This window comes from Leptonotus elevatus, chromosome 20, assembly GCF_054856555.1.
Source record: "Leptonotus elevatus isolate MCC_2025b chromosome 20, RoL_Lele_1.0, whole genome shotgun sequence".
Lineage (NCBI taxonomy): Eukaryota > Metazoa > Chordata > Actinopteri > Syngnathiformes > Syngnathidae > Leptonotus > Leptonotus elevatus.
The window spans coordinates 7,739,803-7,767,508 of NC_141258.1; the positions used below are offsets into that span (position 1 = coordinate 7,739,803).

At 40.0% G+C, this 27,706-nt stretch overlaps 2 protein-coding genes across 3 annotated transcripts; one reads left to right on the forward strand and one right to left on the reverse strand.

Annotated features, from left to right (window-relative positions):
* The first annotated feature begins 313 nt into the window (after nt 1–313).
* On the forward strand, nt 314–23,162 carry LOC147156853 (myoferlin-like). 2 transcript variants are annotated; one of them, XM_086065305.1, is made up of 55 exons: nt 314–572; nt 1,054–1,109; nt 1,409–1,500; nt 4,588–4,696; nt 4,766–4,859; nt 4,937–5,091; nt 5,311–5,439; nt 5,514–5,576; nt 5,674–5,724; nt 6,287–6,317; nt 6,379–6,494; nt 6,573–6,699; nt 6,767–6,870; nt 6,942–7,010; nt 7,102–7,145; nt 7,703–7,785; nt 7,922–7,960; nt 9,119–9,243; nt 9,411–9,524; nt 9,645–9,822; nt 9,908–10,032; nt 10,112–10,221; nt 10,302–10,494; nt 11,230–11,385; nt 11,474–11,605; nt 11,731–11,894; nt 12,285–12,399; nt 12,490–12,592; nt 13,190–13,332; nt 13,426–13,596; nt 13,775–13,868; nt 13,961–14,038; nt 14,111–14,292; nt 15,331–15,489; nt 15,605–15,706; nt 15,783–15,944; nt 16,660–16,825; nt 17,139–17,215; nt 17,336–17,392; nt 17,888–17,899; nt 17,974–18,072; nt 18,211–18,339; nt 18,420–18,575; nt 18,646–18,737; nt 18,831–19,001; nt 19,540–19,688; nt 19,766–19,905; nt 19,984–20,072; nt 20,152–20,247; nt 20,314–20,455; nt 20,584–20,683; nt 21,700–21,893; nt 21,971–22,080; nt 22,210–22,357; nt 22,677–23,162. In XM_086065305.1, the coding sequence occupies exons 1-55, from the start codon at nt 485–487 to the stop codon at nt 22,713–22,715; spliced, it is 6,222 nt and encodes a 2,073-aa protein (XP_085921431.1). In that variant the 5' UTR covers nt 314–484; the 3' UTR covers nt 22,716–23,162. The 2 variants fall into 2 exon arrangements, with proteins under 2 accessions (XP_085921431.1, XP_085921432.1); XM_086065306.1 differs by lacking the exon at nt 17,336–17,392.
* On the reverse strand, nt 22,785–27,679 carry aarsd1 (alanyl-tRNA synthetase domain containing 1). The gene is made up of 12 exons (XM_086065307.1): nt 27,531–27,679; nt 26,688–26,816; nt 26,415–26,574; nt 26,287–26,344; nt 26,069–26,225; nt 25,098–25,214; nt 24,839–24,969; nt 24,686–24,752; nt 23,713–23,804; nt 23,585–23,639; nt 23,412–23,506; nt 22,785–23,311 (listed from the first exon to the last, which is right to left on the reverse strand). Exons 1-12 carry the CDS (start codon nt 27,567–27,569, stop codon nt 23,173–23,175), a joined length of 1,239 nt encoding a protein of 412 aa, XP_085921433.1. The 5' UTR covers nt 27,570–27,679; the 3' UTR covers nt 22,785–23,172.
* Nucleotides 27,680–27,706: the final 27 nt, after the last annotated feature.

Sequence of the window (27,706 nt, forward strand, 5' to 3'; positions counted from 1 at the left end):
ACGTTTTGTACAGATATATGTTTTTTAACCATACACAAAAATGGGTTGGCGGTATAAATCCGTACAGCCACTAGATGGAGACAAAGTAAAATATATTTGCCGAAACTGGGGGTGGGGGGGAAGTAAAGTGAAGGTTTGCAGTTAATTTTTGTTTAGTGGTCCACAAAGTCACCTTCACAAAATTAATAGTTGACTAAAAATCTTCCCCGGTTAACTATTTCCCGTTTTAAATTCAGTTTGGTGTCCTCGCCTCGCAGGATGGCAGCAGCTGCCCACGATCTGTCCCCGCTCGGGATAATTACACAGCCGTGGTCCGCCCTCTTTTCCACTTCCCAACGCTACACTTGGAAATAAACTTTTGTCTGCGTCCCGGACGCGTCTGTGAAGATGCCAGGGTTGATTGTTTCTCTAGGGATTGACCATTTCACTCAATAACTAACTTTACTTTTCTTTTTCTTCTCGTTCTCTTTTAAACTGGATCATCATGTTGCGGATTTTGGTAGAATCAGCCACAGGTCTGCCAAAAAAGAAGGTTGGAAGTCCTGATCCAATCACGACAGTAGTGTTTAGAGGTAAGGGCCTTGTTTTCCCCCTTTTTTATTATCCTGTCCTTCAATTAAATTTAACAAAAGCTTCCAAACATAATACATGTTATCTAAGGACAAACTCCAGCAAATTGTCCTTACGTGTCCGAACATTCCCAATTGGATGTCAGACAGGAAAAAAAGAATGTTGGAATGAGACGAGTTATAAATGGCTGTCAAGTTGGGTCACATCTCTCATCGTAAATTAAATGGAGACCAAGGGCAAAATGGCTTCAATCACTACAAATATGTCAGCTCAGCAATCACCTATAGCCTGCAGGTGTGGCTGCTTCTCTTCCTTTTCTTTTTGCTTCCCCTTATAAGGCAACAACTGCAGCTCAACTGTTGCATCCGTAATAATGGCCAAAAAGAACATTTGTGAAGAGACTTGTGCTGATTTTTGTGTTTCAATGTCAATGTTGCTGGCATGACTTGTGATCGTAAAACAAATGTTTGTTTGTTTTTTCAGATGAAAAGAAAAAAACAAATGTTATTGACAGTGAGTTGAACCCGGTATGGAATGAGGTAAATGTTTGTTTTTGTCCAATTAGATCTCAGCCTGTATCTGTTGCCATGTCAGTCAAATCTGCCAATGTAACTTAAACGATTAGCAATGAGACTTTTTCTTGAACCCATCAGCTGGCCCAGTTTCATGTCAGCTCTTTTACATCCTCTGATTGGTTGGTCTGAGAAAGCCAAGTTAGTTGTGTATTGCTGAAGTGTAAGGGAGGTCTCACAAATGACTATTAGGCCCTATATTTACAAAAAAATAATAATAATCTTGTTACATCTACATATGACACTTTCTTTGTTTGTTCTCACAGGTCCTTGAGTTTAACCTGAACGGAGCCGCGCTCGAACCCAACTCCCACGTTGATGTGATTGTGAAAGACTCCGAGACCTTTGGGAAAGATAAGTAAGTGGCGCACACCCCCACTCTAGAGAATTAGCTCCCAGTATTTGTCCTTTTGCTTTCTGCAAAGGGAAGGGTCGTCGTGATGACAAAATTGAGAGGAAGAAAAAGTCTATAAAGTTAGGCAACTGTCTAAATAGATTTGATAGATCTATGTGTCTTCTGTGATAATAGCAAAAAAAAAAAGTGTTTGTTGGCTGCCTCGGCCCCCCTCACACCCCGCTTGCCATGCCGAGACTTGCAGAGCCGTGTGGGATGACTGATCCTGATTGGGCAACAATGGACGGATGAATTGCTGTTTGTGCTCTCCGCCAGCGAGGATGGGGCAAATTCTCTCCAGGATTCCAGTTAAATCATGTCTTGACAATGTGACATGAGCATGTTTTATGTTTAACACTGTGCAAGAAGTAGTATTTGCTCCAAAGCAGCTCATGATTCTAGTTAAAAAATGCAGAATCACATATGGGACTAATTCAGGCAAGCCACAAAGAATGTTTCCTCTGGCTCACTAATTACTGCCGTGCAACTTTTGAGCTTATGAACAGTTTTTTCTTTTGTGCATGTCCTATGCTTGTCACAGTCCTAACTGAGGGAGGAACTTTTCCAAATCTCAGCGTATGAGTCCACGTTGAGCAAAGTTTTCCACTGGCTTGTCTGACACACTCCCCAAAGATGTACGCAGTCATAGCGCGGGGCTTTTCCCCCCTCTCGCTTGAGTAGTTTTCCAGATTCTGCTTTTGTGCTTAATCCCCATTGTTATGGCAACGCAAAATGGGAGGGGCCACGTCAATTGGTGCCCTCTTGACTGATTAGATTTTCCAAATTAGAAGCAGCACTGTCATGATCACATCATATGATTAGCAGATTCCTTCAATGATGACCCTTCCACACGGCTCTGCAATCACATGTGGCTCTCTTGTGGCTCCCTGTGGATCTCTAAAAAAAAAATTTGTAGGAATATTTGTTCCTTTTTTTTTTTTAGGTAAAACATTCTTTAAATGAATTATTGATTTAGATAAAATAAAAATAAAATAATAAAAAAATGTTCCCAAAATGTAAAAATCAACATTTTTAAGTTGTCTGAAAAAGAGAATAAAATACCGTGACCACAAAATGTCCAAAAAGGAAGAAGAAAAGCAGAAAGTTTCCATTAAAAAGTCCATGAAATTGCCAAAAATGGCGGAGATTTTTTTTTTAATACCATAAAATGTCCAAAAATAAAAGGCAGAAATTACCATAAAATATCTTTGGAGTTGTCAAAAACGTCAGAAAATAGATTTCTTTTTTTAAAGGGCAGGAAGGAAAATGTTCAAAAAGTAACTATGAAATGTACAAACACAAAAGAAGAAATCCCGAAAATTACTATAAAATGTCCACAAAATTGCCAGAAAATTTAACGCAAAAAAGGCAGGGGGAAAAAGTTAAATAATAATAATAATTTTAAAAAATAACCATAAAATGTCCTAAAAATGGAGAGGCACAAAATTACCTTATGTCCATGTAATTGCCAAAAATGTCAGAAATTTGATGCAAGTGAAAAAAAAAGTCTAAAAATGTATGGAAAACGAAGTCTGAAATATAACGGAAGACGAAAGGTAGAAGAAAATGAATGTCTAGTATTGGGTGCTGTATATTGTTGTTGTGGGGCAGCTCTTATTAGCTCTTGGGTCCTCAATACATTAGACTTGCACTAACACACTATTTTTGTTCTCCTGACAGATTTTTTTGTTATTTATTTGGCCTAAAATGGCTCTATTGACAGAAAAGGTTGCTGACCCCTGCCCTACCTGGGGTCGCTGACCCCTTAAGGTCACTGATAATAATATCAATAAAAAAATAGCTGAAGAATGGCTAAAGAATTTGATGGTAACATTGAAACGGCCTGCTTCCACCCTGTGTCAAAGGTTTTGGAACACAACCCTCATTTCTTATCTCTTCCTGTTAGTTTGTGCACCCTAAACCAAATTCAGCTCAAAAACTGAAGTGTTGTCAGTAACATTTGAGTGTAGAGGAGAAGAGAAGATGAATAATTCAAGGACAAAGTAGATTTTTTTTTCTTCTTCATGTGTTGTGTGCAAAATGATAGATTGACGCAAACATTCCAGGCCTGTAGAGTCACTGACACAAATCAGCGTCCCTCTTGATGAAGGACACCACGTCCTGCCAACACCGCAGCACTCTATCCTCCCTTTCAAAAGGCTCTTGTCCAGCTGTTTGTTTGGCCACAGTGTGAATGTGCGCAGCTGCTGTCGGCAAGCGTGTATGTTTTTGCTTTTTATTATGCTTTATCGTCAGTTGTTGATACATCAGTGGTGCGTCAGGATTGCACCAGCTACCTTTTTAGAGGTAAATGCAAAAAGTATTGTTTGCTAACCTATTTTATTGCTTCCTCTTTATCGCCATTTTAGGATATATGCATTATGTGACACATCTAGCATCGGCTGAATTATCCAAAACAGAATGAATGTCAAAATTCAGTTTTTGCTTTTCCTTGTTTTTGCATAAATAAGATGTTGGATAAAGATGATTGTCATAACTCCATTTTGCAGTTTAACTGACATTTGCTACTCCAGACAGAATTATTGGTATTATTGTTATTCAAATCTCATGCACTCATGCAAAATCCTGTACTTTTGAAAAAATATAAATAAATTAGTTCTTGAGGTGCCTTAAGATAATTATATAAAAATTATCTCAAGTCAAGTTGCTCATACTCTTTTTCATCCAGTGTTAAACGCTGCTGAATTGAAATTGTCAATTAAATGTTGTTGACTCGCTGCTTTGTGACTGGGTGGCTTCTGTTTCTGTCTTGCTGGCTCCCAGACTGCATTTGTTTGCTTCAGCAGGCGGGTCGTGTTAGCTCTGGGCGGTGACCTTAATCGTGCCCCTTTTTGTGAATGACGTCTTTACAGCACTTAATGAGTACGGGGCCCACACATTTATGACTAATATGTTGGCAACTGGCCTCATTGGCAGCCAGCTGGAGTTGACTTGACACAGGAAATCAGTGCAGAGGTGCCATGGGGAACTCAAGATATACGGTTCTGTTAATTAGTGTGATGTTTTTTTGTGTGTGTTTTTTTTGGGCAGATTCATCGGGTCAACAAGAATTCCTTTGAGAGATCTTGCTTCTGGTCAAATGACATCCCTACCGTCTAAAAATGTGCATTTGCATGATGAGACTGGCCACAATATTGGTGTAAGTACATTTTGCGATTTATTAAGGCGACATTTATAGAACATTAATACCCTGATCATTTCCTTGCAGGCGACCATGAACCTCGTCATTGGCTACGATCCTCCACCCAATGCTAACCAAAATGCAGATGAATCTCATGATGGCGACTCCACTGTGGATTCTGGTAAGTTGAACTGCAATACTTGATATCATCGCAACACCCAAATGTATGTAGCCTAACATTTATGTCTTCACATTCAGGCGGTGCAGAGCAAGGTGACGAGACAGAGCCCGACGGGGCCCCGAGTGGTTCAGGGACCAGCCCCTCCCCTGGCAGGAAGTACGCTAGCCTCCGCAGGCGGATCGTGAGGTCGCAGAATCGACACCGGCTCGTCAACAAACCTCAGGATTTCCAGGTAAGTGGAAATGTCAATCGACTGATTATAGCATTTTAAGCAATAAAGACGCATCATATTGTGACATTTTTGTTATGAATTTTTTTCCAATGTAAAATATGTGCCATGGCTAAATAAAGGTTGGGAAACATTGATCTTGTGTGTTTATCTTTAGCTAGCTTCACACTTCCTCCTTGGATGTTATTCCTCTCACGCGTTCCGATGTTGTCTGTCCGTCAGATCCGCATCCGTATTATCGAGGCCCGTCAGTTGCCAGGCAACAACATCAAGCCGGTGGTCAAGGTCCAGGTGTGCGGACAGACACACAGGACGAGGATTAAGCGGGGAAACAACCCCTTCTTTGACGAGGTACTCCAAATTTTCAGTTTTTTTTGGGGGGTTTGACAGGTTCCAACTACTTAACACATTTTACTTTTGAACAGATGTTTTTCTATAATGTCCACATGCTTCCATCAGACCTGTTTGAACAGAACATCAGTTTTCGGGTAAGTGGACCGAACTAAGTGTAACTACCTACTTTGGTGGAAGGTGAGTTTTTCTTTAAATGAGTTTTCAATTTTTTATTTTATTTATTTCCTGCAGGTTTACAATTGCTACTCTTTGAGGGCCGACAGTCTCATGGGAGAATTTAAGGTGCCATTTTGAATTTATGTTTAGTATTTGGCCATGCATTTTCAAATTGTTTGGATTGTGCAAATTATGTAGATTACACTTGGAAGAGAGTAAAATAAAATACAATTTTAAAAAGTCACTAAAGGGTTGAGGAACAAATCCACAACTCCAGGTGTTGGTATATCGCTCATGTCATCTGGAATCTTCGTAACTCCGAGAGACCAAAAACAATGATTTTGGTCTCCTCTTGGATACAAGCAAAGAGTAGGAGTGGCAAAGTGGCAGTCTCCCAAGATGAAGGCTGTGAGTTCGTTCCTCAACCCGTGTGTAGGCTAACTTTTTTTTTTTTTTTATTATTATTAATTAACTAGTCAAATTTAGTCCAAATCTCCTTGTAAAATTTACTTAGAATTTCTGAGTGAAAAAAAATCTTTAATAGTTTTTTTCATGTGCAAGACAAAAAAAAAAACTCTTCTAAGTGTAAATCTTATTTAGAGTGGGACCCAATAGACTCCGTTTAGAGTAAAGTTTATTGTACAGAATTTACTCGTCTGCCTCATCTGTTTTTTGTCTTCTCACACAGCTCGACGTCGGCTACGTGTATGACGAAGCAGGTAAGATTGTGGCAAAGCACATTTGTGGAAACGCTGTAGTATAATCTCACTTGCACTGCAGGCCACTGTGTCATGAGGAAGTGGCTGCTCCTGAATGATACGGATGACTCCAGCTCTGGCGCAAAAGGATACCTGAAAGTCAGCCTTTTCGTGGTAGGGATCGGAGACGAGCAGCCGGTAAGAATGCGTGACTTTGAGGCACTATCTTCTCTTCTCGTCATGTCAATAAATGCGTTATCCCTCATCCTCACCCAGTCCGAGAAGAGGGAAACTAATGACGACCAAGATGACATAGAAAGCAACATGCTGCTTCCGGCTGGTGTCACGCTGCGAGTGGCCACGTTATCGCTGAAGGTGTTTAGGGCGGAAGACGTACCCCAAAGTAAGATTTAAGATTTTTGATTTAAGCCAAGAGACTAAGGGACTTAAAATGGATTTTTGATTTTTAGTGGATGATGCCTTCATCCAGTCAATGAAGCAGGTTTTTGGGGGAAGTGCAAATAAAAAGAACCTGGTGGATCCTTTCGTGGAGGCTCGTTTTGCTGGCAAAAAGGTTTGTGGTCATTCATCTCATTTACACGCAATCTACCATGAGGATACTGATTGCCCCCGTCGTACTTACAGCTATGCACTCGGACCATAGAGAAGAACGCAAACCCGGAGTGGAATCAAGTTTTAAATCTTCAAGTCAAGGTGATCCATTGCATACCTTAGCATGTGCTTATCTTACACCAAAGTACGTCATAATGAAAGATTGCTTGAGGCCTTCTCTTTTCTGTTGTAGTTCCCCTCTATGTGTGAGCGTGTCAAACTGACAGTCTTTGATTGGTAAGTCACAAATGAACTGGCGTGCTGCTACTTGGTATTGGGAATTTTCAGCATGGCTTTTCTGCGACGTGGTCAGCGTGACTTAACCGTGCATGGGTGCGCTCCATCACCAGCCATATGAGAATGATGTGGCCTGTGAGTCAGACTTTACTGGCCCCTCCCTTCCCTCACAATAACAAACTCTGTAATCCTGTTGGCAGCGTCTTCCTGCTCATTTTCATCACCACGTACTCCTGAGCGAACAATATGACTGATAAGGCAGGTCCAGGAAGCCGCAAGGGAAATGGGTGCAAGAGGAAGTGTTGGAAAAACTTTGACTGATTTGACTGAAGAGGCTGTTTTTGGTTAAATGTACTTTTTACAGGTCACGTTCAAGAGCTGTATGACAAAAGTGTTCGCTATTGTGACTAGTGATGGCAAATCCACCAAATGGTGATTTAAAAAGCACAGCATGGGAATGCACTGTGGGATTTGCACGTTATCCTTGAGTTTATCTTGCCACATGAATGTGTGCGCTGAGCTGTGTGTTCATGAATGTGAGTTATGTGTGACTGCAGGGATCGCTTGAATGGGAATGATGCTGTTGGCACCACATACCTCAACCTGGCTAAAATAGCCTCCTCTGGGGGTGAAATAGAAGGTATGGTTAATGATTTATTTGACATGTCTTATGATGTTAATGGATTTCCTGTAAAGGAAAAGCAAATCTGTAAACACATTTTTTTTTCACCGACTTCTAAATGGTGCCTTTAATTTTTTTCTTTTTCCTGGAATAGAGGAACATGCAGGAAGTGTGGAATTGTCGTCATTTGAAGGTTCACCTGTGCTCTCTTTTGCTGTATTGCATGCGTGCTGTTAATAATATTGTGCGGGCTAAACTGCTCCGTACAGTGTTGCCCTGCTACATTGCAGTTCATCCACTAACCACCCGCTATATCGCTTTTTTTTTTTCCATTATATTGTGGAAATTTGCATTTATACATACATTTTTACACACATTGACGTCTTTGCATTTTTTTGTTTTCAAATCCATTTGCATTGTTTAAAGTTGTTTTAATATCTTTTAAGGTTAAGTGCGGAAGCGTATTGCATTCACTTGGATAAGACCACCCCCCGTCTAAATGAGTTTTTCTGACTGTGTGTGTGTGGGGGGGGGTGCTTTGTTTTTTGTAATTTTTTTAAAATACATTTTAGTTTTATCTGAATATCTATTTTCTGTTTTGCTGAATATATCTTTTTTTCTGTCATAAAAAAATATTCAGAAAAACGGGGGAGAAATTATAAAAAAAAAATGTTTACCTCTGAAATCCAAGTGACTTGTTGCAGACTCTCTAATGGCCGATACTTTGCCGTATACCTCCAACGTAACCTCAATTTATGATTAATATGGCTGTTAAGTTTAATATACAAACATAAAATGAAAGAAAAAAATTAAAAAACAAAAGTTGGTGCTTAGTTTTTCTGATAACTTTTTTCTGTTTTAAAAAATAATAATTTTTTCCCCTTTTTTTCTGACATTTTTTTCAGTTTTTCCTCCTGCTTTTCTAAATGTTCTTACTGTTTTTCTGAATATATTTTTTAATGACAGAAAAAAATGCAGTAAAACGGGGAAAAGAAAGAAAAAACCCCACAACAAAACAAAGCTCTCCCCAAAAAATAATCAGAAAAAACAGGATATTTTTTTCAAGTGAATGCAATAAGAATATTATATTGTTTTACAAAGTTCACCTGTAAGGGGACACATCTCCGTGTCCCTTGCAGTGAATTGGGGTTCACTGTCATTCAAATTCAGTTTCGCATCTTAAGCTTTTTTTGTGCGTTAGTTCTCCTAATCAATGTGCATTCTTGTCCTCCAACCACTTCCCGACCAAGAGCCGCTTACTAACAAGCGTTTCACTGCATACTAACAAGCTCAAGCTTCCTATTCTGCATGGTCAAATCCAAATCTGACTTGTGTTTGTATCTACATGAAGCCGGAACGGGAGAGTCTGAGGTTGGTTTCCTGCCAGTTTTTGGTCCCTGCTACATCAACCTCTATGGCAGCCCCAGAGAGTTCTCTGGACTGCCAGATCCATACAAAGATCTGAATTTGGGGAAGGTAATGACGACAGACCGTTTTGGCAAGCTGAGTGGATGCATATTGATACTCATCTTCTCATGCGAGCAATTTAACGTATAGATGGAGAACATGAAACTGTTGACAGAAAATAATAGTCATGCCAGTTCTAGTAGTTGTTGTGTCTGAATTGGTTTTTTTTTAAACAGGGTGAAGGCGTGGCCTACAGGGGCAGGGTCCTGGTTGAGATGTCCACTAAGTTAGAAGGCAAAGTTGACAAGGCATTAGACAGCATCCCCAGTGATGACATCTTGGTGGTACAGGTAACTTTCATTCTGTCTTTATTTCCAAAGGAATACAAAAAAAGGAATTCCATCCATCTTAAATCCCCAAAAGTCTCTGTGTGAGTGACTTGTTTTTGCCATTTTCTTCTCTTGCATCAGAAGTACCAGAGGAGACGCAAGTATTGTCTCTGTGCAGTCTTCCACAGCGCCTCCATGATACAGGAACCAGGTGAGCCAATTCAGTTTGAGGTCAGCATCGGTAACTATGGCAACAAACTGGACAACACCTGCAAACCGCTGGCCTCCACAACTCAGTATAGTTGCGCTGTGTTTGATGGTGAGTGAGCTACAATTCGGATTTTTGCTGACTTAAAGATTGCGGGGTATTTTATTTTTTAATATTAGCATGTCATGTTTCTAAGGTAACCACTACTATTACCTGCCATGGGCGGGCACCAAGCCAGTAGTTGTGGTCATCTCATTCTGGGAGGACATCAGCTACCGGATGGACACTGTCAATATCATCCTTTACATCTATCACCGCTTGGTAATGCTCCATTTTGTTCTCAGAGAAAACAATGTTTTTGTGCCGAAAGCTCACCAAAGGATTTCATTCTTTGTTACAGCAATCTAACCTGGAGGTCTTTAGAACGGCTATCTCCGCTAAAGCACCTGACGACCAGCTATCTGGCGTGTGGGTGAAGTTGCTGAGTCAGCTGGTTGAAGATCTAGAAAAGTAAGTGAACGATGGGAATTATACGACTTTTTCCTGGACCACGTTAGATTGATTGATTTTTGATCGTCTCCCTTCTCTAGTTTCCCAACACCGGAGTTGGAGGGCCGCTCCAACCTGACGTCCTTGGACATCCAACTCAAGAAGCTGCGAGACAGTGGCTTTAAGAGCATCAATCAGGCAGCCCGACGCATGAGAGAGGAGGCCCAAGACATCGCCGACACTCTCGCCGACATCGAGTCGTGGGCGGAGAAACTTGAGATGCTTGCGGAAGAGGTGAAAGCACACCAAAAAAAAGAAATCCTCTAATTTACATGTTCAAATGTATTGTGTAGTGTTTTAATTTAATGTAATTTTTGTAATTGATTTTTAATTAATAATAGAGGTGTCAGGTGATAACAAATTTTTAATCATAATTAATTGCATGACTTCAATAGTTAACTCACAATTAATCACAAATATAATATGTTCTAAATGTACAGTAAAAAAAGTTTTCACACTCTTGGCATAAAAATGGGAAAAAAACTAATAGAAATATGGCTGCATCTTTTAGTCATTGGTACAGTAAATTCATAAAATTTAGTTAAAAGGATGTACTTTAAAACCCAAGTGTGATATTGATTTGTGATGAGGTCATTTTTCTGCCACTAGATGGCATAATTGCATTTGTAGGACGTTGGTGACAGCTCGGTGCATTTTTCTTTTCATATTAAGAGCTATCTAATATTTAACATAAAGTAACTTGTGAAATTCTGCACACTTTTAAAATTGTAAAATACAACTTGACCGCAATCTCCACAAATGTATGCATTATTATTGAATTCATTACTGTTAAATTTTGATGTGGGCGTGTCTGCTGCGTTGCGGCTGGAATTCCCCCAATACAGGCGTTCCAAGTAAGGGGTCATTAATCGCACGTTAAAAAATTTTTGTGGCGAACTTGAACTTAACTCAAAATTAAGGCACTCATTTTATCACCATAATTAATTATTATATCACATGTCTCTTCAGCCCCAGAACAGCATGCCCGACGTGATCATCTGGATGCTCCGCGGTGAGAGGAGGGTGGCCTACAGCCGCATTCCAGCTCACCAAATCCTCTACTCCACATACAGTGAACAGGCCTGTGGACAACACTGTGGAAAAACCCATACTATCTTTTTAAAGGTACAGATGACACTCAGAATATTTGGTGAATCTTGGCCATTTGGGTCCTGTCCATCCAAGTCTAAGCCGGCTGTCATGTTCCTCTCAGTACCCCATGGACAAGAACAAAGGCTTGAAGGTGCCTGTTCAAATCCGAGTCAACATGTGGCTGGGTTTGTCCGCACATGAAAAGAAGTTCAATTCCTTCTCTGAGGGAACTTTCAGTGTGTTTGCAGAGCTGGTAGGTCAATTCAAATAAATGTCAAAGCCAGGCACAAACTTGGCGGAGAGGACGTTGTTCAGTTCTGAATTGTTTTTATTATGAGCCCTGTAGCAAATCTTGGCGTTGTGTCTCTGCTTTTGCAGTACGAGAACCAAGCCAGTATGTTTGGAAAGTGGGGAACCACAGGACTGGTGGGGCGCCATAAATTCTCTGATGTAACAGGCAACCTCAAGCTGAAAAAGGAGTACTTCATGCCCCCCAGAGGATGGGAGTGGGAGTCGGACTGGTTTATTGACCCGGAGAAAGCGTGAGTGCAACTACAAGGCCACTCAGCCTATAGAAACTTGTCTTCCATGAAAACCTAGAAAAAAATTCATTTATTTTGAACGCTTTCAGGATGGTTATTTATAATGCTCTGCACAGGAAATGAGTCAGCCGCTTGTGTTTACATTCCTCTCGTGCCACAGACGAGGATTTATTGAGAAAATATCAGATCCTGCCCGGGAGTTGAAAAGGGTTACTTTTACCCATGTGCCTCCAAATTTACAATATGTGTTATTACATCTTCACTTAGCCGTAAATTCTCAAATGTTGTGAGAGGCCCTTTTCTTTTTTTTTTTCTTTTTTTTTTTTTACATTTCCTCTATAGTGTCTTTATACTATATTCATGCACCAAATTTGACTTTTTGCTTTGCAGCCTCTTAACAGAGGCGGACGCAGGACACACTGAATTCATGGATGAGGTTTTCCAAAATGATACCCGCTTCCCTGGCGGAGAGTGGAAAGCAGCCTCCGAGCCCTTCACCGACGTGGTGAGAAGAGCACAGACATGCAAATACATTATCCCGGGAAGCTATTTTTGTTTATTTTCTATAGTTTATAAAATGTGTCTTGTCACGCAGAATGGAGAGAAGAGCCGAAATCCAGGGGAGTTTGAGTGTCCTCCCGGTTGGGCCTGGGAGGACGAGTGGACAGTTGATGACAACAGAGCTGTGGATGATCAAGGTCACATCAATCCATTTTTAGCTTAATAACATGACAAAGACAAATGTAAATAAAATTCATCACACAATAGAGGCTGATTATTAAATGTTTATTACAAGTCAAACCTGGCTTGCTCTGATCTACCAATCAGAGGACAGAAAAATGGGACTCGAGTCAAATTTGAAATTGAATTGGTTAAGGAAACAGTCCCATCGCTAGTATAGTTAATGTTTCATCAACCAGTAATGCTGATTCTGAAGGCCCAAGGCAGATTAGATTAACATGGCAACACATAGTGGCTGAAATCTGATTGGACCAAAAAAAAAAAAAAAAAAGTACTGAAGGCAGTGCAGCCAAGAGAAGGAGTACTTAATGGAGACTGTTAGGAATGAAATAGTACAATTTTAATGGAATGATTTAGGCCAGTAGAAAAAACCTTACTGATGGTTAGCTAATTTTTTTTTTTAATGACATCTCAGTATTAATTTGGCAGCCTTCCCAAGTCAACATGTCTTTGCCTTTTTTTATTTATTAAATTTTTAAAAATTTTGTTTGTGCTTTTGAATTCACCTGAAACCTGTTCAAATATTAAATATGAAAAATATTTGTTTTCTACAGGGTGGGAATATGGACTGACCATTCCCCCAGATGACAAGCCTCGGTCCTGGGTGCCGGCAGAGAAAGTGTACCATGTCCACCGTAGGAGACGGGTGGTTCGACCTCGCAGGAGAGCCGCACTTCCCGCAGGTGCAGCCGTTGAGGTCAGCATCTCGTCGTCTGATTTATATATTTTTTTCAGATTTTGGAAAAATTAATCGAACATGTTCCATGTCACACATGTTACATGTGCGCAGAGGCGGGACCACGGCGATTCGGAGGGCTGGGAATTCTCGTCGCTGATCGGCTGGAAGTTCCACAGGAAGGAACGGTCGTCAGATACATTTCGTCGGAGGCGGTGGAGGAGAAAGATGGCCCCGGAAGACCGCTTGGGAGCGTCGGCCATCTTCAAACTAGAGGGTGCACTGGTGGGTACAAACCAGCAGTTTTCTTCCGATTCCTGAGGCCGAGCTTGCCGACGATATAAACTCACATCCTAAGATGAAGTCTGACATTGTGAACCAGTTCTAGTATTAAATATTTACTCATGTACTATGTGATAAGTGTGCCATTTCCCTCAGTAAACTTTGTTGATTTACTTTACAGGGTGTTGATACGGACGAGAACGAGAAAAGCTCCAAGGGCGATGTCACTAAGATGTTTGGTGCTAACACACCCACTGTGTCCTGCTCCTTAGACAGTGAGTGATGCACACAAAGATGAGTGGTAGGCATAAATAGAAATGACTGCCCACGACATGCATATGTGATTGTGTTTCCCCACCTCCTTCAGGGTCATGTATATATCACTTGCGTGTTTATGTCTATCAAGCAAGAAACATGACATCTATGGACAAAGACAGTTTCTCTGGTATGTTGGCCCCTTATGGTAAAATTCTCACATTTTTCGGCATTAAAAAGATGATTATGTTTTGCTTGACAGATCCCTATGCCCACGTCTCCTTCCTGCATCTAAGTAAGACAACAGAGAAACTGCGTGCAACTTTAAACCCAACCTGGGACCAAACCCTCATTTTCAATCATGTGGAAATTTACGGGGACCCGCAGGCTCTTGCGCAACATCCCCCGGATGTTGTCATAGAGTTGTACGACCATGACCAAGTGGTAACTACACAAAGGCAGTCATTTAGTAGCTCTGGTCTAAGAAAATGCACTCTAAAAACTAACTCCACTATAACACCACTTTATTTAATACATGAATGTAAGTTTAAAAAAATGGATTTGCATAAACTTTCTAAGTTGCTAACATTATTTTACGAGTTGAGATTAAATAAAAAAATTGGTAATTACATCAACTTGATTTAGCATGTCATGCATACTCAAAATTCACTGTTGGTCGGCTGAAAACAAAATTCAAGTTGGCATAACTGAATAACTTACCTTGACAACTTGATTTTTCTCAACGTGGACTCCATTTTGATGATTTGAATACTCCCACAATACCGTTCACCATGTTCAAGTTGTAAATACCAGAGTTTTCCTTTCTGTTCTCTATAATGTATTGTAGTGATTTAATTATATTACAATAGTGTTAGGAATAGAGTGATTAATATTGTATTATTTGTTAGTCTTACATTAAAATACATGTGTAAGGGTCGCTCACTACTGTACCCCACAGGCAGTGAACTAACTGAAGTTGCTAATAGTGTTGTAATGTGCTTCCGTGTTTGGAACTCTGCTTGTGCTTGTACGTAGAAGCGCATGTGTGACAGAGTAACTAATGAAAACATTTTAATTACTACTGTAGTTTGATTACTTGCTTGGAGAAAGTTACGTGACTAAGCATAATGGGCATCACTCGTAATTAAGACAAGAAGCTAAAGTAGCCGAGCGTGCTTCGAAGCTAAAGTAGCCGAGCGTGCTTCAAAATATGGAAAAGTCAGTTGTAACGCATTTCTTTGAGTTGCCAACTTAAAAATGAGTTCTTACGATAACAGTTCTTGAGCAGTACTTGATCATCTTTTACCGAAGGAGGAAAAGCTACTTCATCCAAAGTAATATTGTTTGTTGGTTCAACACCATTCAAATAAGTTGTCAGAACTAACAAAGACTAATAGAAACTATTTTATGTATTTATTGTTGTTAAGGCAAAATATTTTATTTTAGAGTGTGTTCTTCCCCTAACAAAATCACCTTGTCCAGGGCAAGGATGAGCTGCTGGGTCGGTGTGTTTGCGCTCCGTTGGTGAAGTTGAACCCCAGCATGGATCAGATGCCCAAACTGCTGTGGCACCCCATCATGCAGGGGGGGCGTGAAGAAGGGGAGGCACTTGTGGCTGCTGAACTTATCCTTAAAGATAAGGTCTGCAAACCAAGAAATGTCAATTAGTGACTTTTTTTCTTTTCAATTTGCGCTAACTTGAATTGTTTCAGGGTTGTATCGCTCATCTTTAACGCTATTGCTTTTGTCTCTGCAGTCAGGAGACTCAGATCTTCCTCTTGTTCCACCAAAAAGGGCGGAGAACCTCTACATGGTTCCGCAGGGCATCCGACCTGTTGTGCAGCTCACTGCAGTAGAGGTAACGCCTCCATCTGTTCGTCTGACAACTTCATTCACAAAATCTCAAAATGTGCATTTGTAATTGCCGCATGCAGATTCTAGCGTGGGGTCTGAGGAGCATGAAAACATATCAGCTGGCCACAGTCTCCTCTCCCAGCCTGGTGGTGGAGTGCGGCGGGCAGAGGGTGGAATCGACAGTCATTAGGAACATGAAAAAGAGTCCCAACTTCCCCAGTTCGGTCCTCTTCATCAAAGTGGTACAACCGCACACCATGTTGAAATTTATTACATTTCCTTAATCATATTTTTCCCATGCCAGTGAAATTCAGTTCACATCAAAATTGACAGAAACAGGGGTTGCTGATGACAGTTTAACCAGTCAGTGGTATGAAAGAGGAACCAAAACCAAGATGTCAATAACACTGTAAAAAAAAGAAAAAAAAAGAAGAAAAAAAAGACTACTTTTACTTGGAAAAAATATATATTCTAAGTAAATTTTACATGGAAAGTTTTTTTGAGTACATTCTACCATTTATTTTTTATTTTAAGAGCTACGCACAACCAGGTTGACCTCTACCACCTGAGCCATGCCGTTCATGCAGTGTGTGAGTATATTGATAGTCAGGCAGAATCCTTGTACGTCCATGAGACCAGCTGTTTTTGGTTTCATTTTGGACACACCAGCAAAGCAGTATAGTGGCAAACGGCAAGAGCGGTATGGCTCAGGTGGTAGAGGTCATGAGTTTGTTACTTTTTTGTTGTTGTTGTTTTTTTTTTTAATGCTGATAAAAATGTACTCAAAACTCTCCTTGTACAATTTATTTAGAATTTCTAAATTAAAAAAACTTTACTAGTTTTTTTTCAAGTAAATATTGTTTTGTTTTGTTTTTTTACAGTGAATGAACAAAACCTTTTTTTTTTTTTTAAACCGGGCACAACTTAATTTATTTTGTCTTCCTGACAACCCTGCAGCTTCTCCCAAAGGATGAGATGTACACGCCTCCCATTGTGCTCAAGGTGATCGACCACCGGCCATTTGGCAGGAAACCGGTGGTGGGCCAGTGCACCATCACCTCTCTGGAGCGGTTCCGTTGCGATCCGTATGTCATCAGGGCCGAGGGAGCCATGGCTTCCAAAAGTAAGGACACAAAATGACTCCGCTGACTGAGCATTTGACAAAATCACCAATGGGGGGAGTAGGTCACGTGGAGGTTATAAAGCCCTTTTCACACTGCATTTAGCAATCAAACCCATTTATTGTGCATATGGTGAGGGGCAGGGACCACGGAATGGAGCATAGCTACGATAGCACTTCCAAATATGGGCACGCTGGAAACGGGTCATCCGCATTGCCACGCGGCTCTTTCACACTGAGCCAAGTGCAGTGTGAAAAGGGGTTAAGTCTCAAGTCCTCTTAATTACTGTCCATTTCTTATGTTGTATTCTTCCAGTGGCCCTCATGGCAGCGACTCCCTCCAGACATGTCTCCATCAATATGGAAGAAACTCGATTACTGTTAGAAACTCAGGTAAGTAATATAGTATTAAGAATATTGCATCAGATGTTCTAATCATTTAATCAAGTGGTACTTTGGACTAAAAAGTCAGAATTTGACCTGTGCAGTCAAATTTGTCACTCTGGCTTGCAGTTCATGTGCAGCATGTCAGCTGCTGTCAACAAAATGACTTCCCCTACCTCCTACTTTGTATGTATGATCAGTTGTTGTTGTTGTCGCTCTATCACAAAGCTTAGAAACTAATGACACTGGAAAGCTGGTGAATCACACTTCTAATGTCACACTGCTATTAATGTGTGCTAGAGACGAGGCATTTTTGCAGTCTGTTCTTTTGTTCATTTATTAATCAAATCTAATGAGCACAGCAATCTAATACAGCTTTTTTTTTTATTGAAGGAGAGCGTGACTGCGGCTTTGGCATTTGTATCAGTAGCACAGTAACCAAATCAAATCCAAATATTCAGAATCATGAATTTGGTTGGCAAAAATGTCCTTGCACATTAAGATGACGTCTATAATATGCTGTGATACAAATGTGCTGTTCTAGCCCCCCCTGATGGTGATTGCTCAAACTGCAGCTCAAATCATTCATTTGATTTTTCGCATTCATTTTGAGAAAAATATATTTTAATAGTGCATTTTTCTTTCTTTCTTTGTATCACAATGTACGGTGTGGCTGCACAGCACGTAGAGAAGGTAAACACCCGCCGGTTGATTTTCAAACTGAGAACAGATTGATAGTAAAAGTTGGGCACAAATCCACCTCGTAGGAAAAGCAAACTGTGGATTGGTGGAGTAAATTCTACGCTTCTGTGGGAGAGACTGAGAAATGTGGGCCTTACCTCAAGAAAGGATACGACACCCTCAAAGTAAGATACCCCTCCATTGTGTTTCTAATATTTTGGTGTCTTACCAAGAGGCAAAATATTATGAGTACTTCTCAGTGCGTGCCGTTCTAAACCATCGTAAACGATAATGATTTATTTATGATTTAATTGTCTTTTCAGGTGTATGATTGTGAACTGGAAGACATCACACAATTCAAAGGACTGACAGACTTCTGCAGCACTTTCAAACTGCAACGAGGCAAGAACGAGGACGGTGATGATGACCCAAGTGTGGTCGGGGAGTTCAAGGTACTTTGACACGGTCACATTTATCGAAAAAAAGAAACTCCTCAACTGTGAGGTGGCAACTTGTGCTTTTGCGCCTGCAGGGCTCGTTCAAAGTGTACCCGCTGCCGGATGACCCTGGCGTGGCCCCTCCTCCCCGGCAGTTCCGAGAGCTGCCAGATAGTGGACCTCAGGGGTGCCTGGTCAGGATTTATGTGGTCCGAGCCATCGACCTGCAGCCTAAAGACAATAATGGCAGAGTGAGGATGAATTGTGAATTTGAATTTATAAAAAGGTCTACTCAATATTGAACTTGTTGCTTTCCTTCAGTGTGACCCATATATGAAGATATCTCTTGGAAAGAACACAATTGACGACAGAGACCATTACCTCCCCAACACAACCAATCCTGTGTTTGGAAGGTAGCTAACAGCCAATTAGCATGTACGGTATTTCATCCTATAGGACTCATTCAGAAGGATTTAATGCGGAGTTGTTCACTTTTGTTTTGTCAGGATGTTTGAGATGACGGGTTTCCTCCCCCAAGATAAGGACCTGAGAATCTCCGTGTACGACTACGACCTTCTGAGTCGTGACGAGAAAGTTGGGGAGACCGTGATCGACCTGGAGAACCGCTTCCTGTCCCGTTACAACTCCTACTGCGGCCTGCCGCAAACCTACTGCACGTGAGAAGACTATGAAATTTCATTTGACATTTTTGTACTTCGTTTCGAGTATCATTTTGAAAGACACCAAGCCCTCAGATTATTATTATTTTTTTAAATCCCCGGCAGAATTTACGCTATTGACGATTTTGTGAAACATCTGAAGAGCTGCTACTACTACCACTGATTGATGAAAAAAAAAAAAAAAAAAAACGTAACTCCTAGAGCAGGCATTTGTGCAAAGCCAGCTAAATCAACAAAAGCGACTGCTTCAATTATTTTAAAGGCTTCAAGTGGATGAACCTGAAGTCAGTTTGGCTGAAGCTTTATCACTTTCTGAAGTATCCGCTAGGTCGAGTTTTTGTTGATGCCAGGTAGCAACTTTGCGCTGTTGCTCCAATGTCATTTGGCGAGACATGGGCAAGGGAATGTGTTTACAAAAGCTGCAAATTCTGATGGCACGTCTGTCTGAATGATACATGAAATGGAAAAAGGAAGAATATCGTGACTTTTTGTGTGTGTTAAATATACTGTATTCAGTTTTTTGTTTTGCTGTCAGTTCTGGAATCAACCAGTGGCGGGACCAGCTGAAGCCATCCGAGATCTTGGACAACCTAGCTCGTCTGAAAGGCTTTTCCAAACCTAGGAGTGAAGACAACGGCAATTCGCTCACCTTTAATGGAAAAGGATACACACTGGCTCAGTTTGGTCAGTTTGTCGCGGCTCCAAATCCAGCTGTTGAAACGGAACCTGGAATCTTACATGACTTGTTTCCCCTTTTTTAGAGGGCAAAACTGAGGTTCATGAGCACTTGGGTCCCGCCTGCGAGCGTCTGTGTCTGCACATCCTGCGAACGCAGGGACTCGTACCTGAGCATGTGGAGACCAGGACACTTTACAGCAGCTTTCAGCCCAATCTGTCACAGGTTTGTCATCATCTATGACCACATTAACCTTTAAGCGACCTTTTCTGATGACCTGTGTGTGTGTGTGTGTGTGTGCAGGGAAGGCTCCAGATGTGGGTGGACGTTTTCCCCAAAAGCATGGGCGCACCCGGCCCCCCTTTTGAAATCATTCCACGCAAGCCCAAAAAGTGAGCGTACCTAAAATGTCCTCATTTTCGCTCACAAATAATGCCATCAATGCTGATGTGACATTTTTGTTCATTCCAGGTATTTCCTACGCATCGTCATTTGGAACACGACAGACGTGACTCTGGATGAGACGAGCATCACCCGAGAGCGTATGAGCGACATTTACGTCAAAGGGTACACATGATTATTCTACTTTTTTATCTTTAAATCCGTTTTTAACATAATGTTGATCGGTTGCAGTTGGATGCCAGGCATGGAGGAGGACAAGCAGAGGACCGACGTCCACTACAGGTCTCTCGACGGTGACGGCAACTTCAACTGGAGGTTCGTTTTTGAATTCGACTACCTTCCCGCGGAGCAGCTCTGCCTCGTCTCCAAGAAGGTGAGCGCCTCTTCCTTGTTCAGATCAGTGGTTCTCAAAATGGGGTCAGCAAAATAATTAGTAATGAATTAGAGAGAACCCCTGGTTTAGACTTGAACTGACAAGTCACAAGTTGTTTGTTTTAACAGGAGCACTTTTGGAGTCTGGACAAAACGGAGTTCAGGATTCCACCTAAGCTGAGTATCCAGATTTGGGACAATGACAAATTCTCATTGGATGATTATCTTGGTGAGAGACTTTTTACTTTTCGTGACCTTTCTGGTTTTTCAAATATTACATGGCCTGGCCGATATCAGGGGTCTGCAAACCTGAAGCTCTTTAGTCCGGCTCTCTGTGGATCTCTAAAAAAACAAATTGTAGATTTTTTTATTTATTACATATTTACAATTTTTAGATAACGTAATCTTGAAATTCATTAATAATTTAGATTTTTTTTAAATGAATAAAATATTCAAAAATGTATCCAAATTTGTAAGTTGTCAGAAAGACAAAAAATAGCTGGAAAAGTTGTTTTTTAAACCCTAAGCAAGTCAAAAGTGACCATAAAAAAAGGAAAAGCACAAAATTGCAACAAAAAAAAGGCAATTTATTTTAAAATAAACGCAGAAAAGAAGACATTCAAAAAATGATCAATAAAATGTTAAAAATAAATAGGAGGCAGAAAATTTACATAAAATGTCTTTGGAAAATTCATTTAAAAAAAGGAAGTGACGAAAACATACAAAAACTAAAATGTTCAAAAACAAAAGAATCTCGAAAATTACCATATTATGTACACAAAATTGCCACAAAAAAAGTCAGAAAATTTATTTTTAAATAAAACTTTAAGACGTAACTATAAAATGTCCACACACAAAAAGAAATTACTATCTATACTATAAAATGTTGATAGCAAAATGGCAGAAACAAATATAAAAAAAATAGCCATAAAATGTCCCCCCCAAAAAAAGGAGTGTGGCAGGAAATGTTCATAAAATTGCCAAGAATGTCGGCAATTTGACAGAAAAGTCTAAAAATGCATGTTATGGTGCAGCGCTAATTAGCTTTTGGGCCCTCAGTACATAACACACGGTTTCGTTCATCATAATGTTCTACGCTTTTGCGGCTCCAGACAGATTTTCTGTTATTTATTTAGCCAAAAATGGCTCCTGCCAGTAAAAGTTGCTCACCCCTGGCCTATATAAGATCGGCAAACTGTTACAGTGGACTAATTCTTCAATAATGTCTTGCATCTTGGATCCCAGGGACACTGGAGCTCTATTTGCACAACTTGATCCCCCCCGCAAAGACGCCAGAGAAGTGTACACTGTCCATGTTGGACGATGCCAACGCGGACATGCCACACAAGCCTGAAGCTGCCAAGTGTCTGTTTACCCAGAAGTCAGCGAGGGGCTGGTGGCCCTGTTCTATTGAGCGGGACGGGTTCAAGTCCCTGGGGGTGAGGATGGACAAAAATGGTATCTCCAAATCCGTTAATAATCAGGCCTCTCTGAGCTTGTTGTTCTGCTCCCGTAGGGCAAAGTAGAGATGACTTTGGAAATTGTGAGTGAAGCTGATGTGGATGAGAAACCGGCAGGAAAAGGCAGGGATGAGCCCAACATGAACCCCAAACTGGACCCTCCCAAGTAGGAGCCCACGAAGAAACACTTTTCTATTCTTTCACGTGGATGTTTTTATTTATTTATACTTATTTTTTCATTTCTATATATTTTATGTTTTTTTTTTCCCACTGGTAACCTCTCCATGACCAACAGGCGCCCTGAAACCTCCTTCTTTTGGTTTACCAACCCCTGCAAGACCATGAAGTTCATCGTGTGGCGAAGGTTCCGGTGTCTCTTCATCGCGCTCATCATTCTCACCATTGTGCTCCTCTTCCTCGCCATCTTGCTGTACTCTCTACCGGTAAGAGTCATCCATCTTTTTAGTGTAATAGCAAACATATTATTAAATAATGAAGATTGCATTTATTTATATTGGTTAGGCGTAAATGTCATATGTCCAAATGGTCAGTTTTATATTTTTGCACAAATTGATACTATTAGGCTGCCCCCTTGTGGTTTGTTATGGTTATGCACATAACTAAAGGTTTCATAAAATGGCTTGCAAACAAATTTCTTCTTAAAATATATTAATTTCATTACTTATTTTTCAAGCCCAGTGCATACTTAGAGGGGTTTGTGCAAGTGATGTTAAACGATTTAACTTCTTTCGCCTTTTCCAGAACTACATCTCAATGAAGATAGTGAGGCCACTAAATTAAAAATGTATGGCGGACAAGATGAAATTGAGCTACAAAGGACTATGGCAATGGCAAAGGATCAAAATGCAGTAACGTCAAACAATCTCGCTGTCTTTTTAATTGTAATTTAAAAAAAAAAAGAAAAGAAAAAAATTGTCAATGGGAAGAGGGATGCTTGCTTCTTTGCACTATTTCAGCATGATGACACACACACACACGCACAACTGGATTGGTGATAAGACCTTTCCACACAAACACTGGTATCACTGTCTTCTTAATGAATTATAAGCACACTTCGAAAATCAGAAATGTATTAAATTTTTTAAATTACAACAATCAACATTTTTTTCCCAGCCAATATTGTGTGGTAGTAGCTTGATCGGATGAGCAAGTAACTAAACATTTTTAACATGTTCCCTCAAATGTTTTTGTATTATTGTTGTTAATAATAAACTAAGTGTTAAGCCATGTCTGGAATTTATTCTTCTTGTGACGTATGCTGGTTACAGTGTTGTCGCAATAAAGCTTCCGCCTCGCCCCTTCGCGCCAGACTGTTCGCTTTGCCTTGGAAACGGCCGTTTTTTCCGGCTCCCTTCCCTTCAAGCAGCTCTAACAACCTGGGGGGGGGGGGGGGGGGGAGTGGGGGGGGGGATGGATCAAATAGTGTCTCACAATTTGATGATGATAATTGGCACTTTTTTTCTTTCTTCCCCCTACCGTGGTCCCATCTGTGTCACTTGATCGCTGGGTCCAGCTAGCAGAAACAAACCTGGCCGCTTTTCCTCTCCTACAGTCAGGAAAACCAAAATTTCCTGGGAATAGTCCAAACGGATTACCAATAATGATCTAATAGCAAAAAAAGAAAAAGAAAAGAGGTTTAACATTCTTACCTGAGTGTTGATTTCATTGACAATGATGTTCATGAACTCATTGTCCCCTTCTTTTCTGTGGGTCAAGAGGAGACCATTTAGGATGCAACGCTCAAAAAGCGCGTCATGTGAAAAGAAGCATCTCGTACTTGTGCAAACTGAAGAAATTCCCTCTGTGCGGGTCTTTCATAAAGTTGTGAGCGACCAGGAGGGCCATGTCCCGAAGTAAGCTCACGTTAGTCTGCAAAAAAAAGAAATGTATATTTATTTTTTTAAATTACAGAACCGCCTAAACCAGCGGTCTGCAACCTGCGGCTCTTTACTCCCTCTCCTGTCGCTCCCTGTGGATCTCCCCCCCAAAAAATAAAAATAAATATTATTTTTTTTACATATTTATTTTTGAGATAAAATACTCTTTTAATGAATTGATTCAGTTTTAAAAAATTAATTAAATATTCAAAAAATGTCAGTCACATTTTGACGTCAGAAAGAGACAAAAGGTACCGGTAGATAAAAGTTATTTAAAATTACCTAAAAATGTCTAAAAAGGGACCATAAAATGTACAAAGAGGAAAAGCAGAAACTTGCCAAAAATAATAAATAATTTAATAATAAAAGAAAAAATGTTCAAAAAGTAAGAATAAAATGCCCAAGAAATCCCCAAAATGACCATAAAATTTCTTTGGAATTGCCAAAAAAGTCAGAAAATTAAAAAAAAAAGAAGCAGAAAACATGTTTAAAATGTCCAAAAACAAAAATAGAAATCCAGAAAATTTTAATAAAATGCCAACACAAAAAATTCTTAAAAAATCGATAGCAAAAAATAATAAAAGAGCAGAAAAACTCCAAAAGTGTAAAACAAAAGGAAGAAGAAAATAAATCTCAAACTATTGTATGCTGCATATTTTTCCGTTACGGTGCACCTCCTATTTAGAACTTGGGCCCTCAGTAGATGAGACCAACACTAACACTGTTTCATTAGCATCATATTCAAATGTTTTGCGGCTCCAGACAGATTTTTTTCTTATTTATTTGGCCTTAAACGGCTCTTTTTCTCTCCCTGATCTCCACAAAACAATGACATCAGCCCCTAGAAAAAAAGCAACCAAAATGTTGGCTCACTTTATGCACAAGCTTCACAGACTTCTGCAACTTGTCCACGGCCTCAACGTGTTCATCGGGACCGGTTCTGTTGGCAAAAGAAGCAATTTTATTACATATGTGTGTATATATATATATATATATTTTTTTAATACATTTTATGGGTCATCTTACTTGAGAAGCGCCACCAAAGAACGCTCTTTGTTGTGGCTTTTCTCTGCATATTTCAGCACCCTGTTTCCCGCCAGGAATATCAGGTTGGTTTTGTTTTTCTTTCCTTTCTCCGTCCCCAGCAGCTTAATTACCTAAAAAAAAAAAAATAAACAAGTTGTACAAACAGTCTGCATATTCTTTATCAAATATGGTGTGAATAAAGACAACTTGCGCTAAATAATTTGATCATAAGTCACTCTTAGGACACTTCATTAGGTACCTGTACGTGACTGAGGTTCGACACGTGCGTTCCACAACACATGTTGGAGTCTAATCCATCGATGTCAACGATTCGAATTGGCCACGCGTGGTCATCCGGCAGCCCTCGACTCCTCACCTGCATATTGAACACAGGTAAACACTCGCTGGCCTCAATATTAGGTACACCAACAAAAGCTAAACAAAAACACATCTAACCAATATGTCTTAATGAGACATGGAAGCGCCAAGACGCTACCACTTTATTAACTCATTGACGGCTATAGACGTCAAAATTTTATTTTAACAGTTTAACCTTTTGTCCCACTTTTTTTTTTTTTAACAAGAGTATGAAAACCTAGATTTTTTTTATTATGATATAACATTTGTGATGAATCGTGAGTTAACTAGTTAAGTCATGCGATTAATTACGATTAAAAATTGTAATCGCCTGACACCTCTAATTTTTAATAATCTTTTCTTAAGAAGAAAAAAATTATAAATACATATATATATTTATAAATTTTTTCAGAGAAAAGATAAAAAATGAGGGGCATCAGGCGATTCAAATTTGTAATCGTAATTAATCGCATGACTTCACCAGTTAACTCACAATTGATCACAAATTTTATATCTGTTCTAAATGTACAAAAAAATCTAGGTTTTCATACTCTTGTTAACAAATATAAAAATAAAAATAAAGTTAAACTAATAGAAATAGTTAAAATGAATTTTTGACATCTATAGCTGTCAATGGCAGTGAATGAGTTAAATTAGGGGCATCAGGCAATTGATTTTTTTTTTAAATTAATCACATGACTTAACTAGTTAACTCACGATTAATCACAAATGTTATATCTGTTATAAATGTGCAATACATTTTCTTCTAGGTTTTCATACTCGTGTTAACAAAAGTGAAACTAATACAAATGGTTTGAATGAATTTTTGACGTCTATAGCCGCCAATGGCAGTGAATGAGTGAAGATCCACACCTTTTCCATCTCAGGGCTGTCATTGTAAAGTAGCTTAACATTGACTGGGATGCGAGCTCTTATCTTCTCATTCGCCGCTTGCTCCAGTTCTTGTACTTGGGCTGCTTTAACAGTCGGCGAATCCAGTTCAATGGTGCCTCTCTGACGCCCAAGCTCCCTAAAAACAAAAAAAACGGGAATGAGGACGGCACAAACAAGTGTTAATGATGTGAATCTACCAAGATGTGGTCCCGTATCCAAACATGTTTTCTGCCAAGGCTGTAATCAGATGTTGTCCTAAAAGGGGAAGAAAACAACCATGAGTGTAAACATTAGCTCCCCCTGGGAGAGTCTTTGTGAGGCTAACCGGAGTGTTGCTGCATGTGGTCAAACCTCCTCTCCCAGTCCACCTTCACTCGCACTTCCTGACCCACCTCCAGGGGCGAGGCCACGAAGTGAGCGGCGTCTTGGCCCTGTCTGGTCACCCTCAAAACGGGGACATCCGCTATCAGGCCGTGGTCATCTGGCTGATAGAGGAAGAGATTATTGACACCGTTTTGGCCTGTTTTACTGCCGCTCCCCCCCCACCTTTTTAATTCTATTTTGTCGTAGAATACGAGTTGAGCAAAATGATACATACCTGGCCACCTCCCTCAGGAAACAAGATGGTGTCTTGCAGCTTCACAGTGAATCCACTCACAGTTTCTTTCTTTCCACCGATTTCCTGCTTGAGCTCCGCAGGTGAGCAGGAAGTTACAGTTGTGACAAACTAGAAGAGAGAGTCATGAAATTAAACTGTGCATCTGCAAAAAAAATGATGTCACGTAGTGTTGGGAAGTACACATTTTTTTGTAATTAGATTTTTCACACAGCTGTGCTTTTATTCCCTAGATTTGAATTTGATTTAGATCTGTGCTTTTTAGTACTTAATTTGCAAAAATAGTTATTTTTTTCAGGCTACTTATATGACTTGACAATGTAATAAAAAGACCCTAATGGAAAGAGTCAAGCACGGTTGAGCTTTTGGGCCGAGAATATTGTTTATAACTGACTGTAAAAATTCATAAAGCGTTTTTTTTTTTAGCTTTCTTTCGTCATACAATCGATGTATTCTATCTGTAAATTTAAAAAATTATTTATGCCTAAACACTGAACTACTGTGTTGTGGGGCTAATAAAGTGTATCTAATATTTGCTTAAAATGAAACTGAAATGTGGCATAATTTTTCATAGGCATAGGGTGAACTTTGATCATCTTGTGTAATAAGTCAATCCTTTATACTATATTTGTGTGGACTGGCAAAAAAAAAAGAAAGGAAAACTGCAACTTATCCGTCCTAATGTTAATAATAATATTACATTACAATACAACTACTTTTGACAGCTATTAGCAACCGTGCTAACTACTTTTGCAGAGAAAACAATGTAAGCGTTATTGTTTCAAGCAATTAAGCGTTGATATATTATCTGAGACATGTTCTTACCTCTTTCATATAGCAGTCCCGCTGACACTGGAAAGCCATACGGACTTATTTTTGGAGAAATCTAACTGTAAATGATGAGACACGAGAAGACGGACAGCGGACTGTGTAGCTTGTTAGCTTACGGTTTCTACGGGTAACGAGAAGGTCAAACTTGACTAAAGCGACTCTTATTCGTG

Coding starts and splice junctions, on each gene's coding strand:
- LOC147156853 (XM_086065305.1), top strand. CDS start 485: ATGTTGCGGATTTTGGTAGAATCAGCCACAGGTCTGCCAAAAAAGAAG. Junction 4,697..4,765: donor AGACTGGCCACAATATTGGT/GTAAGTACATTT, acceptor ATTTCCTTGCAG/GCGACCATGAACCTCGTCAT. Junction 15,490..15,604: donor AACTTATCCTTAAAGATAAG/GTCTGCAAACCA, acceptor TTGTCTCTGCAG/TCAGGAGACTCAGATCTTCC.
- aarsd1 (XM_086065307.1), bottom strand. CDS start 27,569: ATGGCTTTCCAGTGTCAGCGGGACTGCTATATGAAAGAG. Junction 25,215..26,068: donor ACAGCCCTGAGATGGAAAAG/GTGTGGATCTTC, acceptor TTCAATATGCAG/GTGAGGAGTCGAGGGCTGCC. Junction 24,753..24,838: donor TCTTTGGTGGCGCTTCTCAA/GTAAGATGACCC, acceptor TTTTGCCAACAG/AACCGGTCCCGATGAACACG.